Below are 20,683 nucleotides of genomic sequence, written 5' to 3' on the forward strand. Positions count from 1 at the left end.
TGTATATTAACGCATATATGTGGAACCTAGAAAATGGTACAGATGAGCCGGTTTGCAGAGCAGAAATTGAGACACAGAAGTAGAGAACAAACATATGGACACCAAGGGGGGAAAGCGGCAGGGGGGTGGGGGTTGTGGTGGGGTGAACTGGGAGATTGGGATTGACATACATACACTAATATGTATTAAATGGATGACAAATAAATAAATGAATAAATAAACATTAAAAAAAAAAATACTAAAAATAGAACCTCCATATGATCCAGCAATCCCATTCCTGGGCATATACCCACAGAAAACCATAATTCAAAAAGATACATGCACCCCAATGTTCACTGCAGCACTATTTACAACAGCCAAGACATGGAAGCAACCTAAATGTCCACCAACAGAGGAATGGATAAAGAAGATGTGGTACATATATACAATGGAATATTACTCAGCCATAAAAAAGAACAAAACAATGCCAGTTGCAACAACATGGATGCAACTGGAGATTATCATACTAAATGAAGTAAATCAGAAAGAGAAAGACAAATACCATATGATATCACTTATATATGGAATCTAAAATATGGCACAAACGAACCTATCTACAAAACAGAAACAGACTCACAGACAGAGAGAACAGACTTGTGGTTGCCAAGGGCAAGGGAGGTGAGGGAGGGAAGGACTGGGAGTCTGGGATTAGCAGATGCAAACTAGCATATATAGGATGCATAAACAAAAAGGTCCTACTGTATAGTACATGGAACTATATTCAATATCCTGTGATAAACCATAATGGAAAAGAATATAAAAAAAAAGCATGTCAAAAAAAAAGAAGAGAGTTACAGAAAGATAGAGAAGATGAAAAGGCAGAGGGCTATGTACCAGATGAAGGAACAAGAAAAAACCCCAGAAAAACAACTAAATGAAGTGGAGATAGGCAACCTTCCAGAAAAAGAATTCAGAATAATGATAGTGAAGATGATCCAGGACCTTGGAATAAGAATGGAGGCAAAGATTGAGAAGATGCAAGAAATGATTAACAAAGACCTAGAAGAATTAAAGAACAAACAAACAGAGATGACCAATACAATAACTGAAATGAAAACTACACTAGAAGGAATCAATAGCAGAATAACTGAGGCAGAAGAACGGATAAGTGACCTGGAAGACAGAATGATGGAATTCACTGCTGCGGAACAGACTAAAGAAAAAAGAATGAAAAGAAATGAAGACAGCCTAAGAGACCTCTGGGATAACATTAAACGCAACAACATTCGCATTATAGGGGTCCCAGAAGGAGAAGAGAGAGAGAAAGGACCAGAGAAAATATTTGAAGAGATTATAGTCGAAAACTTCCCTAACATGGGAAAGGAAATAGCCACCCAAGTCCAGGAAGCGCAGAGAGTCCCATACAGGATAAACCCAAGGAGAAACACGCCGAGACACATAGTAATCAAAGTGGCAAAAATTAAAGACAAAGAAAAATTATTGAAAGCAGCAAGGGAAAAACGACAAATAACATACAAGGGAACTCCCATAAGGTTAACAGCTGATTTCTCAGCAGAAACTCTGCAAGCCAGAAGGGAGTGGCATGATATACTTAAAGTGATGAAAGGGAAGAACCTACAACCAAGATTACTCTACCCGGCAAGGATCTCATTTAGATTTGATGGAGAAATCAAAAGCTTTACAGACAAGCAAAAGCTAAGAGAATTCAGCACCACCAAACCAGCTCTACAACAAATGCTAAAGGAACTTCTCTAAGTGGGAAACACAAGAGAAGAAAAGGACCTACAAAAACAAACCCAAAACAATTAAGAAAATGGTCATAGGAACATACATATCGATAATTACCTTAAACGTGAATGGATTAAATGCCCCAACCAAAAGACATAGACTGGCTGAATGGATGCAAAAACAAGACCCATATATATGCTGTCTACAAGAGACCCACTTTAGACCTAGGGACACATACAGACTGAAAGTGAGGGGATGGAAAAAGATATTCCATGCAAATGGAAATCAAAAGAAAGCTGGAGTAGCTATACTCATATCAGATAAAATAGACTTTAAATTAAAGAATGTTACAAGAGACAAGGAAGGACACTACATAATGATCCAGGGATCAATCCAAGAAGAAGATATAACAATTATAAATATATATGCACCCAACATAGGAGCACCCCAATACATAAGGCAACTGCTAACAGCTATAAAAGAGGAAATCGACAGTAACACAATAATAGTGGGGGACTTTAACACCTCACTTACACCAATGGACAGATCATCCAAAATGAAAATAAATAAGGAAACAGAAGCTTTAAATGATACAATAGACCAGATAGATTTAATTGATATATATCGGACATTCCATCCAAAAACAGCAGGTTACACGTTCTTCTCAAGTGCGCACGGAACATTCTCCAAGATAGATCACATCTTGGGTCACAAATCAAGCCTCAGTAAATTTAAGAAAATTGAAATCATATCAAGCATCTTTTCTGACCACAACGCTATGAGATTAGAAATGAATTACAGGGAAAAAAACGTAAAAAGGACAAACACATGGAGGCTAAACAATACGTTACTAAATAACCAAGAGATCACTGAAGAAATCAAAGAGGAAATCAAAAAATACCTAGAGACAAATGACAATGAAAACACGACGACCCAAAACCTATGGGATGCAGCAAAAGCAGTTCTAAGAGGGAAGTTTATAGCTATACAAGCCTACCTAAAGAAACAAGAAAAAGCTCAAGTAAACAATCTAACCTTACACTTAAAGAAACTAGAGAAAGAAGAACAAACAAAACCCAAAGTTAGCAGAAGGAAAGAAATCATAAAGATCAGAGCAGAAATAAATGAAATAGAAACAAAGAAAACAATAGCAAAGATCAATAAAACTAAAAGTTGGTTCTTTGAGAAGATAAACAAAATTGATAAACCATTAGCCAGACTCATCAAGAAAAAGAGGGAGAGGACTCAAATCAATAAAATCAGAGATGAAAGAGGAGAAGTTACAACAGACACTGCAGAGATACAAAGCATCCTAAGAGACTACTACAAGCAACTTTATGCCAATAAAATGGACAACCTGGAAGAAATGGACAAATTCTTAGAAAGGTATAACCTTCCAAGACTGAACCAGGAAGAAATAGAAAATATGAACAGACCAATCACAAGTAATGAAATTGAAACTGTGATTAAAAATCTTCCAACAAACAAAAGTCCAGGACCAGATGGCTTCACAGGTGAATTCTATCAAACATTTAGAGAAGAGCTAACACCCATCCTTCTCAAACTCTTCCAAAAAATTGCAGAGGAAGGAACACTCCCAAACTCATTCTATGAGGCCACCATCACCCTGATACCAAAACCAGACAAAGACACTACAAAAAAAGAAAATTACAGACCAATATCACTGATGAATATAGATGCAAAAATCCTCAACAAAATACTAGCAAACAGAATCCAACAACACATTAAAAGGATCATACACCACGATCAAGTGGGATTTATCCCAGGGATGCAAGGATTCTTCAATATACGCAAATCAATCAATGTGATACACCATATTAACAAATTGAAGAATAAAAACCATATGATCATCTCAATAGATGCAGAAAAAGCTTTTGACAAAATTCAACACCCATTTCTGATAAAAACTCTCCAGAAAGTGGGCATAGAGGGAACCTACCTCAACATAATAAAGGCCATATATGACAAACCCACAGCAAACATCATTCTCAATGGTGAAAAACTGAAAGCATTTCCTCTAAGATCAGGAACGAGACAAGGATGTCCACTCTCACCACTATTATTCAACATAGTTTTGGAAGTCCTAGCCACGGCAATCAGAGAAGAAAAAGAAATAAAAGGAATACAAATTGGAAAAGAAGAAGTAAAACTGTCACTGTTTGCGGATGACATGATACTATACATAGAGAATCCTAAAACTGCCACCAGAAAACTGCTAGAGCTAATTAATGAATATGGTAAAGTTGCAGGATACAAAATTAATGCACAGAAATCTCTTGCATTCCTATACACTAATGATGAAAAATCTGAAAGAGAAATTATGGAAACACTCCCATTTACCATTGCAACAAAAAGAATAAAATACCTAGGAATAAACCTACCTAGGGAGACAAAAGACCTGTATGCAGAAAACTATAAGACACTGATGAAAGAAATTAAAGATGATACCAACAGATGGAGAGATATACCATGTTCTTGGATTGGAAGAATCAACATTGTGAAAATGAGTATACTACCCAAAGCAATCTACAGATTCAATGCAATCCCTATCAAATTACCAATGGCATTTTTTACGGAGCTAGAACAAATCATCTTAAAATTTGTATGGAGACACAAAAGACCCCGAATAGGCAAAGCAGTCTTGAGGCAAAAAAATGGAGCTGGAGGAATCAGACTCCCTGACTTCAGACTATACTACAAAGCTACAGTAATCAAGACAATATGGTACTGGCACAAAAACAGAAACATAGATCAATGGAACAAGATAGAAAGCCCAGAGATTAACCCACGCACCTATGGTCAACTAATCTATGACAAAGGAGGCAAAGATATACAATGGAGAAAAGACAGTCTCTTCAATAAGTGGTGCTGGGAAAACTGGACAGCTACATGTAAAAGAATGAAATTAGAATACTCCCGAACACCATACACAAAAATAAACTCAAAATGGATTAGAGACCTAAATATAAGACTGGACACTATAAAACTCTTAGAGGAAAACATAGGAAGAACACTCTTTGACATAAATCACAGCAAGATCTTTTTTGATCCACCTCCTAGAGTAATGGAAATAAAAACAAAAATAAACAAGTGGGACCTAATGAAACTTCAAAGCTTTTGCACAGCAAAGGAAACCATAAACAAGACGAAAAGACAACCCTCAGAATGGGAGAAAATATTTGCAAATGAATCAACGGACAAAGGATTAATCTCCAAAATATATAAACAGCTCACTCAGCTCAATATCAAAGAAACAAACACCCCAATCCAAAAATGGGCAGAAGACCTAAATAGACATTTCTCCAAAGAAGACATACAGATGGCCACGAAGCACATGAAAAGATGCTCAACATCACTAATTATTAGAGAAATGCAAATCAAAACTACAATGAGGTATCACCTCACTCCTGTTAGAATGGGCATCATCAGAAAATCTACAAACAACAAATGCTGGAGAGGGTGTGGTGAAAAGGGAACCCTCTTGCACTGTTGGTGGGAATGTAAATTGATACAGCCACTATGGAGAACAATATGGAGGTTCCTTAAAAAACTAAAAATAGAATTACCATATGACCCAGCAATCCCACTACTGGGCATATACCCAGAGAAAACCGTAATTCAAAAAGACACATGCACCCGAATGTTCATTGCAGCACTATTTACAATAGCCAGGTCATGGAAGCAACCTAAATGCCCATCAACAGACGAATGGATAAAGAAGATGTGGTACATATATACAATGGAATATTACTCAGCCATAAAAAGGAACGAAATTGAGTCATTTGTTGAGACGTGGATGGATCTAGAGACTGTCATACAGAGTGAAGTAAGTCAGAAAGAGAAAAACAAATATCGTATATTAATGCATGTATGCGGAACCTAGAAAAATGGTACAGATGAGCCAGTTTGCAGGGCAGAAGTTGAGATACAGATGTAGAGAATGGACATATGGACACCAAGGGGGGAAAACTGTGGTGGGGTGGGGATGGTGGTGTGCTGAATTGGGCGATTGGGATTGACATGTATACACTGATGTGTATAAAACTGATGCCTAATAAGAACCTGCAGTATAAAAAAACAAACAAAACAACTAATACTAAACTTTCATTGGGTTATTTGTATGGAAACATGTTAATATAAATGTTTCAGACATTACATGAAATTTCTAAAAATCTTATATTTGTATTTGTATGGAAATATGTATGGAAATATGTTAATATAAATGTTTCAGACATTACATGAAATTTCTAAAAATCATATTTGTATTTGTATGGAAATATGTATGGAAATATGTTAATATAAATGTTTCAGACATTACATGAAATTTCTAAAAAAAAAAAAAAAAAAAAAAGAAGACTTTCCAAATGTGGAAGTGAAAAAATAAGATATACAGAAATGTACGGCTACACTATACTGAACATTTCCCACTGTGGTGATTAGGTTAACTAAATGGTACATCCATCAGTGTAATGCATGCAATCCTGACTTTCAGACATTTGACTTTCATAAACTCCATACTTTTATATAAATATACTGACACCTTTAAACTGCATTTCATATACACACACAAACTCTGGCAAGAAGAACAGGTATCTCAAAGCACCCAGCTCACATAGGCAAGCATCCACTTACCAAACTCAACCTCCCTCCCACCCCATCACCTGCATCTCAGCTCCTCTCTCTCTGTTTTCCCTGCAGAGCTGCAGGTGTCACTGGTTGGCAGGAATATTTGGGCTAGTTAATCACTTGCCAGCCAGGTAGTCAGGACCCAAGAAGCAGCACCTGCACAAACCACAATTAGATATTTTACAATATTTTTTTAGTACTCTGGCGTAAAAGAGCTCCAGATAAAATAGATAAGTCAATGTGAAAAATTTTAGACATTCAACTTTCTATTAAGCTCTTATGAAAGTAATATGTTGAAAGTAATAAATACTTTCTACATTATTAAAATCTCAAAATCTAAAGGAGAATAAAAGAAACTATCACAGCAAGTTACCTTTGTATACTCAATAAATGTTTGCTAAAGTTTCTTTTCTCACTTCAAATTTTACCAATTATTATAGCACTACTCTAAGGTAAACTATTTTCCAATCAAAGTTCAAGGAAAGTAAAAATCCTGAATGTTAAAGTTAATGTAAAAATCCTTAATATTAAAATCTTAATATCTAAAAAAAAAAAAAAAAAAAATCTTAATATCTGAGCATGTAAGTTGTCAATAAACAAGATGAAAAGAGGCATGGTTTACAGTTTTTAAAACCTGATGTCAATAAAGAGATTTTAGATATGACACTAAAAGCCCAATTTTCTTCCATAAAAGAAAAATATGATAAACTAGACTTCACCAAAATTATCAATAAAAATTTTTACTTTGTGAAAGACACTGTTAAGAGAATGAAAAGATAAGCTATGCACTGGGAGAAAATATTTGCACACCACATATCTGACAAAAACTTATATTCAGAACAAATAAAGAACTCTCGAAACTCAACAGTAAGAAAACAAACTACCCACTGAAAAAATGGGCAAAAGATGGTCTCAATAGGTAAAATACTCTATGAAACTCTTTATAAGACATCCTCAAAATGACAAAAGTATAGTGGTAGAGAGTGGATCACTGGACTAAGGGGTGCCAGGGACTAAGGCGTGGGGAGAAGAGTGTAAAACAGGGAAAGCAGAGGGAGTTTTTGAGGCTGATGGAACTGTTCTGTTCCCTGATTATGGTAGTGGACATATGAATCTATTCATGTGTAAAGATTCATAGACTTATACAACAAAAAAAAGTCAATTTTACTGTATGTTAATTTAAAAAGTAACACAAAGGAAAATACTGCCTCTTTCCAGCCTTCTATCAAGTCCCTACTATAGTCCAGGCTCTGTGCTAGGCACCAAGAATACAAAGTTTAAAAGACAGAGTTTGTCCTCAGAGGGGGAGGCAAAAAAGCACAATATGATACAGGCTTTAATGGAGGAATATACAATACACACAGAGTTCCACACTTAAGAAAGCCTTCCCGTAGAAATCAAAAGCTTTACAGACAAGCAAAAGATAAGAGAATTCAGCACCACCAAACCAGCTCTACAACAAACGCTAAAGGAACTTCTCTAAGTGGGAAACACAAGAGAAGAAGAAAAGGATCTACAAAAACAAACCCAAAACAATTAAGAAAATGGTCATAGGAACATACATATCGATAATTACCTTAAACGTGAATGGATTAAATGCTCCAAATAAAAGACACAGGCTTGCTGAATGGATACAAAAACAAGACCCATACATATGCTGTCTACAAGAGACCCACTTCAGACCTAGGGACACATACAGACTGAAAGTGAGGGGATGGAAAAAGATACTCCATGCAAATGGAAATCAAAAGAAAGCTGGAGTAGCTATACTCATATCAGATAAAATACACATTAAAATAAAGAATGTTACAAGAGACAAGGACACTACATAATGATCAAGGGATCAATCCAAGAAGAAGATATAACAATTATAAATGTATATGCACCCAACATAGGAGCACCTCAATACATAAGGCAACTGCTCACAGCTATAAGAGAGGAAATCAACAGTAACACAATAATAGTGGGGGACTTTAACACCTCACTTACACCAATGGACAGATCATCCAAAATGAAAATAAATAAGGAAACAGAAGCTTTAAATGACACAATAGACCAGAGAGATTTAATTGATATTTATAGGACATTCCATCCAAAAACAGCAGGTTACACTTTCTTCTCAAGTGCGCACGGAACATTCTCCAGGATAGATCATATCATGGGTCAAAAATCAAGCCACAGTAAATTTAAGAAAACTGAAATCATATCAAGCATCTTTTCTGACCACAACGCTGAGATTAGAAATGAATTACAGGGAAAAAAACGTAAAAAACACAAACACATGTAAGCTAAACAATACGTTACTAAATAACCAAGAGATCACTGAAGAAATCAAAGAGGAAATCAAAAAATACCTAGAGACAAATGACAATGAAAACATGACGATCCAAAACCTATGGGACGCAGCAAAAGCAGTTCTAAGACGGAAGTTTTTAAGTATACAAGCCTACCTCAAGAAACAAGAAAAACCTCAAGTAAACAATCTAATCATACACCTAAAGGAATTAGAGAAACAAGAACAAACAAAACCCAAAGTTAGCAGAAAGAAAGAAATCATAAAGATCAGAGCAGAAATAAATGAAATAGAAACAAAGAAAACAATAGCAAAGATCAATAAAACTAAAAGCTGGTTCTTTGAGAAGATAAACAAAATTCATAAACCATTAGCCAGACTCATCAAGAAAAAGAGGGAGAGGACTCAAATCAATAAAATTAGAAATGAAAAAGGAGAAGTTACAGCAGACACTGCAGAAATACAAAGCATCCTAAGAGACTATTACAAGCAACTCTATGCCAATAAAATGGACAACCTGGAAGAAATGGACAAATTCTTAGAAAGGTATAATCTTCCAAGACTGAACCAGGAAGAAACAGAAAATATGAAGAGACCAATCACAAGTAATGAAATTGAAACTGTGATTAAAAATCTTCCAACAAACAGAAGTCCAGGACCAGAGGGCTTCACAGGTGAATTCTATCAAACATTTAGAGAAGAGCTAACACCCATCCTTCTCAAACTCTTCCAGAAAATTGCAGAGGAAGGAACAGTCCCAAACTCATTCTATGAGGCCACCATCACCCTGATACCAAAACCAGACAAAGATACTACAAAAAAAGAAAATTACAGAACAATATCACTGATGAATATAGATACAAAAATCCTCAAAAAAATACTAGCAAACAAAATCCAACAACACAGTAAAAAGATCATACAGCATGATCAAGTGGGATTTATCCCAGGGATGCAAGGATTCTTCAATATACGCAAATCAATCAATGTGATACACCATATTAACAAATTGAAGAATAAAAACCATATGACCATCTCAATAGATGCAGAAAAAGCTTTTGACAAAATTCAACACCCAGTTATTATAAAAACTCTCCAGAAAGTGGGCATAGAGGGAACCTACCTCAACATAATAAAGGCCATATATGACAAACCCACAGCAAACATCATTCTCAATGGTGAAAAACTGAAAGCATTTCCTCTAAGATCAGGAACGAGACAAGGATGTCCACTCTCACCACTGTTATTCAACAAAGTTTTGGAAGTCCTAGCCACGGCAATCAGAGATGAAAAAGAAATAAAAGGAATACAAATTGGAAAAGAAGAAGTAAAACTGTCACTGTTTGCAGATGACATGATACTATACATAGAGAACCCTAAAAATGCCACCGGAAAACTACTAGAGCTAATCAATGAATTTGGTAAAGTTTCAGGATACAAAATTAATGCACAGAAATCTCTTGCATTCCTATACACTAATGATGAAAAATCTGAAAGAGAAATTATGGAAACACTCCCATTTACCACTGCAACAAAAAGAATAAAATACCTAGGAATAAACCTACCTAGGGAGACAAAAGACCTGTATGCAGAAAACTATAAGACACTGATGAAAGAAATTAAAGATGATACCAACAGATGGAGAGATATACCATGTTCTTGGATTGGAAGAATCAATATTGTGAAAATGACTATACTACCCAAAGTACTCTACAGATTCAATGCAATTCCTATCAAATTACCAATGACACTTTTTACAGAACTAGAACAAATCATCTTAAAATTTGTATGGAGACACAAAAGATCCCGAATAGCCAAAGCAGTCTTGAGGGAAAAAAACGGAGCTGGAGGAATCAGACTCCCTGACTTCAGACTATACTACAAAGCTACAGTAATCAAGACAATATGGTACTGGCACAAAAACAGAAACATAGATCAACGGAACAAGATAGAAAGCCCAGAGATAAACCCATGCACCTACGGTCAACTAATCTATTACAAAGGAGGCAAAGATATACAATGGAGAAAAGACAGTCTCTTCAATAAGTGGTGCTGGGAAAACTGGACAGCTACATGTAAAAGAATGAAATTAGAACACTCCCTAACACCATACACAAAAATAAACTCAAAATGGACTCGAGACCTAAATGTTAGACCAGACACTATAAAACTCTTAGAGGAAAACATAGGAAGAACACTCTTTGACATAAATCACAGCAAGATCTTTTTTGATCCACCTCCTAGAGTAATGGAAATAAAAACAAAAATAAACAAGTGGGACCTAATGAAACTTCAAAGCTTTTGCACAGCAAAGGAAACCATAAACAAGACGAAAAGACAACCCTCAGAATGGGAGAAAATATTTCCAAACGAATCAACAGACAAAGGATTAATCTCCAAAATATATAAACAGCTCATGCAGCTCAATATTAAAGAAACAAACAACCCAATCCATAAATGGGCAGAAGACCTAAATAGACATTTCTCCATAGAAGACATACAGATGGCCAAGAAGCACATGAAAAGCTGCTCAACATCACTAATTATTAGAGATATGCAAATCAAAACTACAATGAGGTATCACCTCACACCAGTTAGAATGGGCATCATCAGAAAATCTACAAACAACAAATGCTGGAGAGGGTGTGGAGAAAAGGGAACCCTCTTGCACCATTGGTGGGAATGTAAATTGATACAGCCACTAAGGAGAACAGTATGGAGGTTCCTTTAAAAACTAAAAATAGAATTACCATATGACCCAGCAATCCTACTACTGGGCATATACCCAGAGAAAACCAGAATTCAAAAAGACACATGCACCCCAATGTTCATTGCAGCGCTGTTTACAATAGCCAGGTCATGGAAGCACCCTAAATGCCCATCGAGAGATGAATGGATAAAGAAGATGTGGTACATATATACAATGGAATGTTACTCAGCCATAAAAAGGAATGAAATTGAGTCATTTGTTGAGACATGGATGGATCTAGAGACTGTCATAAAGAGTGAAGTCAGAAAGAGAAAAAGAAATATCGTATATTAACGCATGTATGTGGAACCTAGAAAAATGGTACAGATGAACCGGTTTGCAGGGCAGAAGTTGAGACACAGATGTAGAAAACAAACGTATGGACACCAAGGGGGGAAAACCACGGTGGGGTGGGGATGGTGGTGCGCTGAATTGGGCGATTGGGATTGACATGTATACACTGATGTGTATAAAATTGATGACTAATAAGAACCTGCAGTATAAACAAACAAACAAAAAAAAAAAACTAATACTAAACTTTCTTTGGGTTATTTGTATGGAAATATGTTAATATAAATGTTTCAGACATTACATGAAATTTCTAAAAATCTTATATGTTCTGTTATAATGTTATAAGTCATAATTCTAGTTATTACTTTAAAATGTATATCTCAGAAATAACTAAATTTCCTTGTCAATTGCATTATTATGAACTTTCATCAAATCTTTAACTGTGGTCATTTTTAAGTCTTTTGTCATTTACAGACAGTTTTGGGTGTACTCTGATGCTTTCGCAAAAATGTTCCTATAAAAGGGTTTCATCTTCAAGGAATTCATGGAAAAGACTCCGACAAATACAGGTTTCTGGTAACTGACTATACTGCTGAACTGAATGAATAAGCATTTTGAGAACTCTAATGGAAAACTGATGAATTCATGAAAGTGCTAACAAAAGATCAAGAGGAAAAAAAAAATTAATTACATGGGACTGAGTGAACTGATGAGAATGATTATAATTTTTGTGACTTTCTGTTTGAATAAAAAAAACAAAAAAAATCCCACAAGGACTCAGAGGTAAAAAATATACAAATCAATTTTCACTGCAAAGGAGCTGTTACAGTGGAGGAATACTGGACTGAATGTCAATATTATGACATAGTATGAGTGTGTTTCGTGTTTGGTAATTGCAATCATTGCTGCTTTTGTTGTGGTCATCCATTTACAATGCTTGGTGTCAGTTTATTTATCTCTTGTAAAAATAAAATACAGTGTGTGTGTGTGAGTTGTGGGGAAAAAAAAAAAGGAAACTTTTAAATTCCTGATTCTGGTTTTGTACAACTGTATAATTAATGGTGATGATCATACTATAAGGGCAGATTTATATGTGTTGGGGAGGTGGTGGTGATGGGGAGGCCCAAATAGAAATTACAAATAAAGGAAATAAAATTCAGAAAAAAAAAAAGAAAGAAAGAAAGGCTTCCTGTAGAACACAGGGCAGGAGCTAACACTTGAGATGAGCAGGAACTGCCAAGACAAAAGGAAAGAGCATTCCAGACAGAGGAAACAGCATCTAACAGAGAAGTATGGAAGAATGCAGCATACTTAGAAAACTACAAATAATTACCTTCCCAAGCACAAGCAGGCCATACAAGAATGTGCTCAGGAATTGAAAGCAGGTTCCCTCTAAGCAATACAAATAGCGCTTGAATATGAAGCTTTGGAAATGGCAGCTTTCAGATTCGAGTCAAGCTGAGTACTTCTATTCATTCCTTGCTCCCCTTTGTTCACATCATCCTAATCACTGTAGTATACTTGCCTCTATCACTTTTGCCAAGCTACAGTACAGCCACAGCCTCTAACGAAATATGTTTAGGTATTCAGCACAGCACTGGGATTAAAAACCCAGTCTACCAGGGTTCAAATCTAGACTCCACAATTTGCTAGTTGTGTGACCCTAGGCAAGTTATTTAACCTCTCTGTGCTTCAATTTTCTCACAATAAAGTGAGAATAATAATTGCAGCTGCTCATCGGGCTGCTATGAAAAATGTGCTAATTTATATAAAGTGCTTAGAATAGAGCTTGACTCATAGAAAGCACCACAGAAGTGTCTGCTATTAATACTCAGTAAACATTAGCTATGTAAAATAAAGACATGTATTCTCACAGTTTGAAAACAAACCCAAATTACTTTAAGTATGTGCAAGACCTGCACACTGAAAACTAGAAAATATGGTTCAAATTAAAGAGCTAAATACATGGAAGATGTGCGTTCATGGATCAGAAGATTCAATATTGTTTAAAGATATCAATTTTTCTGAAATTGATCTACATTCTCAGTGTAATCCCAATCAAAATCTGGGTAGGCATGTTTGTAGAACTTGACAAGCTGATTCCAAACTTTTTATGAAAATGCAAACAATCTAGAATAGCCAAAACAATTTTGAGAAAGAAAAAGAAAGAGGACTAAGACTACCAGATTTCAACTTAGTATAAAGGTATAGTAAACAAAGCTGTGTGCTATTAAGAGAAATAAAAGCCCACACTTGTACAGAGACTTGTATATAAATGTTCATAATAGCTGTATTAACAGCCAAAAACTGGACACAACCCAAATGTCCATCAACAGGTGGATAGATTAATTGTAGTATAACCATACAAGGGAATACTGGTCAGCAATAAAAGAGAATAAAAATACACACCATACGGGACTTCCCTGATGCCGGAGTGATTAAGAATCCGCCTGCCAACGCAGGGGACACAGGTTCGAGCCCTGGTTCGGGAAGATCCCACATGCCACGGAGCAACTAAGCCCATGTGCCACTACTGAGCCTGCGCTCTAGAGCCCGCGAGCCACATCTACTGAAGCCCGCGCCTAGAGCCCGTGCTCCACAACAAGAGAAGCCACCGCTCGCCACAACTAGAGAAAGCCCGCAGCAACGAAGACCCAACGCAGCCAAAAGTAAATACATAAAAAATAAATTTATTAAAAAAAAATACACAACATAGATGAATCTTAAATAATCATACTGAGTTAAAGAAGTTGGATCCCCCCCCCAAAAAAAAAAGCACTGTATATGATTCCTTTTATATAAAATTCTAGAAAATACAGCCTAATCTACAATGACAGAAAACTGCCTAGTGGTTGCCTAGGGACAAGGGGTGGGGAGAGGGGACTGACTGCAAAGGAGCATGAGGGAACTCCTGCAGTGATGTCTGTGGTGGTGGTTACACAATTATAGACACCTGTCAAAACTAAACAAACTATACACTTAAAATTGGTGAATTTTACTGTATATAAATTATGTCTCAATATAAACAACATAAAGTCATAAGGCAAACCGTCTTTTAAAAATAAAAGCGTACCTTTTTCTTTCCATGATACAGGCAAGAATTAACATTCACTTAATATTGTTGAGAAATCTATATTACATTATGAGAATTTTGTAAACTTAGCATGATGAAACAACCAAAAAACACTGCTAATGGTTCTTTCATATTTGTGTCTCCTTTAACTAAAGAATCAATGGAATTCTACAAGAGAATTTTCCAATCCTGAACAGAAGTACTTATTCTAGTTGAAAATTAATAAGCAACACAGAGTTTAACTAGGAAATCCATTAGCAAGTTTGTAACTGGCCATAGGTTATCTAAGCCTGACAGGTTCCAGAGAATTGAGAAAAAAAAAAAAAAAGGATAAAGGAGATTTAAGAACATGAAACAGCTCTTATGCTACTCAAAATTTAGCAATGGTACTCCGCATGATTCTAATTCTACTCCTACATAAAGAACCCTGCAAGGATCAAGAATATAGAGATTGTTCCTTAAAGCTAGAAGTCAGTCAGTAATAGGAAACATAAAGAAGACATTTTTATCTCATGAAGTTCTCTCAGGGGAGCACTACTTACCTGATTAATTCTCCTGAGTTAAGCTGTTTTTCTCCTTAAGTCTCAAAAAATAACAAATATTTTACTTATTTTATAATACTAAGTGGTTGTTTTTTAAGTATATATCAGTATTAACCCTCAATCCTTAAAATTAAAAACAAAATCTGTACAATAAGTAATAAATGACGTAAATATTTACAAGGAGAAAAAAAGGCAGTGTAAGCAATTTTCAGTTAAACAACCAAAGCAATACGTAGCATGCATATTATATGGATTTGGTTAGAACAGGCAATGTGCTACTTTACCTTCTAATTTATGTTGTCATGTAAGTTAGTTCACAGCTTAAGGTATTTAAGATCTCAATTAGGTTAACCTTTCCTTTTGTAAAGTAAGAATACAAGTAATAATCATACTCAGTGCTTCCTATTCAAGTTCCGCACACATTCACACCTTCAGGCCTTAATGGGCTCTATTCCTTCTACCTACCCTTCTACCTACGAAGCCCTCTCCATTTATCCCACCCATCTAGATTCTTCCCATTTCTCACCACCTATCTTAATTGGTACATGTTCCCTGATCCCTTGAGCCAGAAGCAATCTCTCTGTCTTCTAAAATCCCATAGCTCTTCTCTATAGTCTCTTATGGCATTTAACACTTTCTACCCTGTACTATACTTCTTTAAGTCCAGCAGGAGTATCCTTTTCTACTAGGAGTATCCTTGAAAGGAAGGTCCACACTTTATTCAGCCTTGTATCCCTAGGAGCACGTAGTGCCTGAAACTAAACATTTATTGGGTGTGTTTAGAGAAGAAATAGAGAGGAAAACATTCAACAATATTTTTTTAGGCATTCTGTGCCCCACTGCCTTAGGAGATATAAAAGGAAACAAATACCAATGATAGAGACCTGCTCTAAACCTACTAAGAGATATAGACATGTAAAAAGATTAATACAATATAACTGTGATAAGTGTTATAATAAGAGATAAACAGGGTGCTGTGAGGGGAACATTACGTATGTTGAAGATTGTTCTAATTCCACAAACTATGTTAGGAAACCAAGTCTAGATTTTTGAAGGGCCCAAAGACTAGAAAGGTTTCAAGAGTGGTATAACAAGAGCCCCCTTAATCTTAAAAATTTTTCTTAACCTGAAACTAACACTCCACCTATATAACAACCTTACTTGCAAACAGGGAGTAACAAATTTCTCTCTATTCTTGGTACAGCCCTCTGCAATAACCAGGCCTGGTCTTATTATATTTACACAAATTTGCTCATCTCATCTTCTCACACTTGTCTGAATTGTGCACCCTTTCCATAAGGCATGTGCCATTCCCATGCCCCAAACTCTGCTTATCTAAATCTATTTAACCTTTAAGGTTCTTCTGAAAGCCCACTTCCTAAGCTATCACCCAAGATTACTACATCCCCCAAATGTATATTGTACCATTACTACTATCTATACCTCTCTTTTTTAACAATTAATGATAATGATAAAGTTAATTCTTAACATTTTATACAACTTGGAGTTAAACAGAACTGATCTCAAACCTCTTTTGTGCTACCACCTTGCAACGTGAAGTTGGGCAAGCCACAACACTCTCTTGAACCTTAGTTTCCTCATTATTAAAATTAGTATTAAATTGGGTGATGTGTACAACATATACAACAATATACACATACATTCATACTACATACATGTATATAGACATTTAATATTCTTATTTTATATTTAATATTCATATTTAACTTTATTACTATGATTTTCCAAGAAGGGAGACGCAAACTGTCTCTAAAACTCAAGGCAAGAGCAATGAAACATGAACAAAGTGGGTACTAAAAACTGGATCAATTAGTTGATGTAAAGGAGCCTCACAACTTTTAAATGTGCCCTCAAGACAACTCACACAAGACACCGTCAGCAGAATTTCTCATGTCTCCTACTGAAAACCATGAAAAACTCAGAGGCAGAAAGACATAGACAGATACATAGGTCTTACGACGGTGGCCCTACCAGACATACTTCCCAAGAGTTTATCTTCCTCAGTGCAACCCTGAAGCTGTATAAAAGGTCAAGGGAAGAAATATCTTCTATTACGTAAATCAAATAGTACATAAATTTAACATTTTTTTTAACCTGCATTATCCCTCGGAGGCAAGCAAAACCACTTCTGCAAATTTCAGCCTCAGAAGAGAAAGTCCAAGTGGGATGGGGCTGAATCATCAATTTAAAATGATCAACGTTTGCCCCACCCTGGAATGGGGACACTACCGCGACCGTTTCCAGCGTTGTCCGGGACATCCCACGCTCTGTCCCCACCCCATCCTTCCTTAAGTCCTCACCTCCGACGCTTGTCCGGGCACTAGGCGCAGCCAGTCCCACCCTCGGCTCTGACCCGGTGTCAGGCATCCCCACACCAGGGTCCACACCCGTCTCTCGTCCCAATTCAGACTCTTACCCCAGCCAGACAACTGCACTCACCCGGGCGGTGACCTTATACACCGTGTAGCCCCTCGGGTGTCGCTGGGGATCGGTGACAGTGTAGAAACGGGCCAGGTCGGCACCCCGCTCTCGGGGAGAGGTCATCCTCCCGCCGCCTCTGCCGCCGCCGCCTGCCGGGGATCATCAGTGCAACCCGACACCGCCGCGGCCCGGATTCTCTAAGAAGCTGCCAGGCGGCGAGGGGGCGGTAGCTCTGCGGCGGCGCCTCCGCCGCAGGGCTCTGCTTCCGGGTTGGCGGGAAAGCTTCCGGGTCAGGCCGGGGCCCCAATCCTGGGGAAGAAGAGATTTCACCTGAGATACGGATCCTAATTAGGGCCTGACCCTGGTAAATGGGCTGGAATCAGGCAGTAGAACCGCCTGTAACGGGATGGAGGGATACCCGAGCCTAGCATCTTCTTTCCTTGCCTACTGACGACCCATCGGTTTAAATACCCACAACACCTGAACTCTCTCCCTGACATAACTCTTCCTTCTTTCTAAGACAAATCCCGTCCACCTGTGCATATGTCTTTATACCACCACAGCAAGCCCCCAAATGTTAAAAAAAAAAAAAAAAAATAGAGCCTGCCTGTTAGAGTTTTACAAGGATTAAGTTGCGACCCACTGCAGTAGCCCACTGACAGTACGCCCTGCGGGGAATTCAAGCTGGGGAAAATTAGGACGTATTCCCTGCTTTGGGTATACTAACCCTTAGTTAAGATGCATATCCAAGGGAAAATTTCACAGGTTCTTGCACCTTTCCATACATAGAAAAGCACTAAAATCATTAACTTGAGATAGCTGTTCTGTGTGATTAGCAGTAATCTTTTGATGCTTGACTTCATGTTTTTCCCAGCAAAAAAAAAAATCATATATAACCTGGCTCCTCCCTTACCTCTTTGGAGCAGTTTCTCAGAGCTATCTGAGAGGCTATCTCCTGAGGTATAGTACTCAAAGCGGTCCCTGAATAAAACTGAAACTCATTATTCTCACATTGTGCGTGTTTTTTAATTGACACAACCCTATATCAGTTTTAAACTTCATCCTCTCATATTCTAAAAGCTGGAATCTGTGTCTGGCTGGGGGGGTGGGGGGGAGGGGGTGGGAATCATCTGACCTCAGAAAGCTACTAGGAAGATAGTTTCCTATCTCAATTCCTTGCTATCCACTGCTTGGCAGTTATTCTACCTTCCCTTGATCAAGATTTTCTCATTCCCCCATAACATTCATTCCAAGCGTTTGCCATTCTCCTCAACTCTCTATTCCTCTTCGTCTTGCCTCCCTTCCCTTTGGCCCCTCCATCTTTACAGGGGGAAAAAAATTCTTAGTACCAACCCCTCCATCTTGACACATTTCTATTCCAATCTGAGATATAGACATATCCCTACCTCGTTTTTCAGGACTAATCACTTTTCCTGTGCCCTGATATCCATCCTCATTGGCAGACCTAAAGACATTGTTCCATCGATGACATCCCAACTCTGCTCTCTGTACCTTTAATCTATTCCTTATCACTGGCTCCTTCTTCTCATCCCATGTATGCCTAAATCTATCTATCATTCATTCATTAAACCTGAATTCACCACCTACTATATGCCAGACATCATGCTAATTAGGCATTGGAGTTACAAAGTCCCTGCTCTTAAGAACCATCTAGTAAGAAAAAACAGAGAACAATTAAACTATATTGTTATAAATAGTATAACCGATGTATATATGGAGTGCTACAGAGCACATCTAATTAATATTGGAAGATTAGCTAAGGTTTTTCTGATACAGGGGAAACTATGGCTGAATCTTGAAAGAGAGATAGGAATTAGCCAGGCAGAGAAGAGAATAAAGGACATCATTCATGTTGTCTTTTCCCCTGCTTCTTTCTTTCTCCTTCCCCTCTTTGTCAAAGTTGTTTAAGTTGTTTTCAAAGTAATCTGCATCAACAGTCGAGTATTCATCACACATTCATACATTCATGAATATCATACATTCATTCCCATATTCACTTCACTACTACACTGCTACTGTGAAACTGCTTTGAAAAAAGTTTCTAATGACCTTATCTTACCCAATATTTTCAGACTTTGAACGTTTCTGATCATTTCCACCTTTTCAAAACTCTTCTATGTCCTTAGTATAGGAGTCAGCATTCTCTTGCTTTTTTCTTTTACACTCTGAGTCATTCACTCCTTTTCAATCTCCTTTGTTGATTTCTCCTCCTTCTGGGAACCTTTAATGTTCTTGTTCCTCAGAATTTTGCCTTTGGTCCTTTGTTCTTTATTCCCCTTGACTTACAAATCTATATCTCAAGGAGTATCTATTTTCTAGGATTTGACACATTTTCTGCACATCTTTACCTATATATCCAAATACCACTAAAAAAAAAACAGGTTAAAATCTGAGCTTTTGGGCTTCCCTGGTGGCGCAGCGGTTGAGAATCTGCCTGCCAATGCAGGGGACACGGGTTCGAGCCCTGGTCTGGGAAGATCCCACATGCCGCGGAGCAACTAAGCCCGTGAGCCACAATTACCGAGCCTGCGTGTCTGGAGCCTGTGCTCCGCAACAAGAGAGGCCGCGACAGTGAGAGGCCCGCGCACCGCAATGAAGAGTGGCCCCCGCTTGCTGCAACTGGAGAAAGCCCTCGCACAGAAACGAAGACCCAACACAGCCATAAATAAATAAATAAAATTTAAAAAAAAAAAATCTGAGCTTTTTTCCCTCAAAAGCCTGTTCCTGTCTCAATGACTGGCTTTACTCTCCATTTAGTTACATTAGCCAGGAATCTAGGAATCACCCTTAGCAACTTCCTCTCCCACTTTCTCCAAATTTGTTTAATTCAGCAACTGCCATTGGTTAAAACTAAAAGAATGGAAAAAGATATATCATGAAAGCACTACACAGAAGACTTT

At 37.3% G+C, this 20,683-nt stretch overlaps 1 protein-coding gene across 3 annotated transcripts in view; it reads right to left on the minus strand.

Annotated features, from left to right (window-relative positions):
• RPS6KC1 (ribosomal protein S6 kinase C1) overlaps positions 1-18,019 on the minus strand; it is a 218,048-nt gene extending 200,029 nt beyond the window's left edge. For all 3 annotated transcript variants that reach the window (XM_059938198.1, XM_059938190.1, XM_059938204.1), the window contains exon 1: positions 17,781-18,019. In XM_059938198.1, the coding sequence (XP_059794181.1) occupies positions 17,781-17,885 (105 nt within the window). In that variant the 5' untranslated portion in view covers positions 17,886-18,019. The remainder of the gene's footprint in view (positions 1-17,780) is intronic.
• Positions 18,020-20,683: the final 2,664 nt, after the last annotated feature.

Source organism: Balaenoptera ricei, chromosome 1 (assembly GCF_028023285.1).
Source record: "Balaenoptera ricei isolate mBalRic1 chromosome 1, mBalRic1.hap2, whole genome shotgun sequence".
NCBI classification, from domain to species: domain Eukaryota; kingdom Metazoa; phylum Chordata; class Mammalia; order Artiodactyla; family Balaenopteridae; genus Balaenoptera; species Balaenoptera ricei.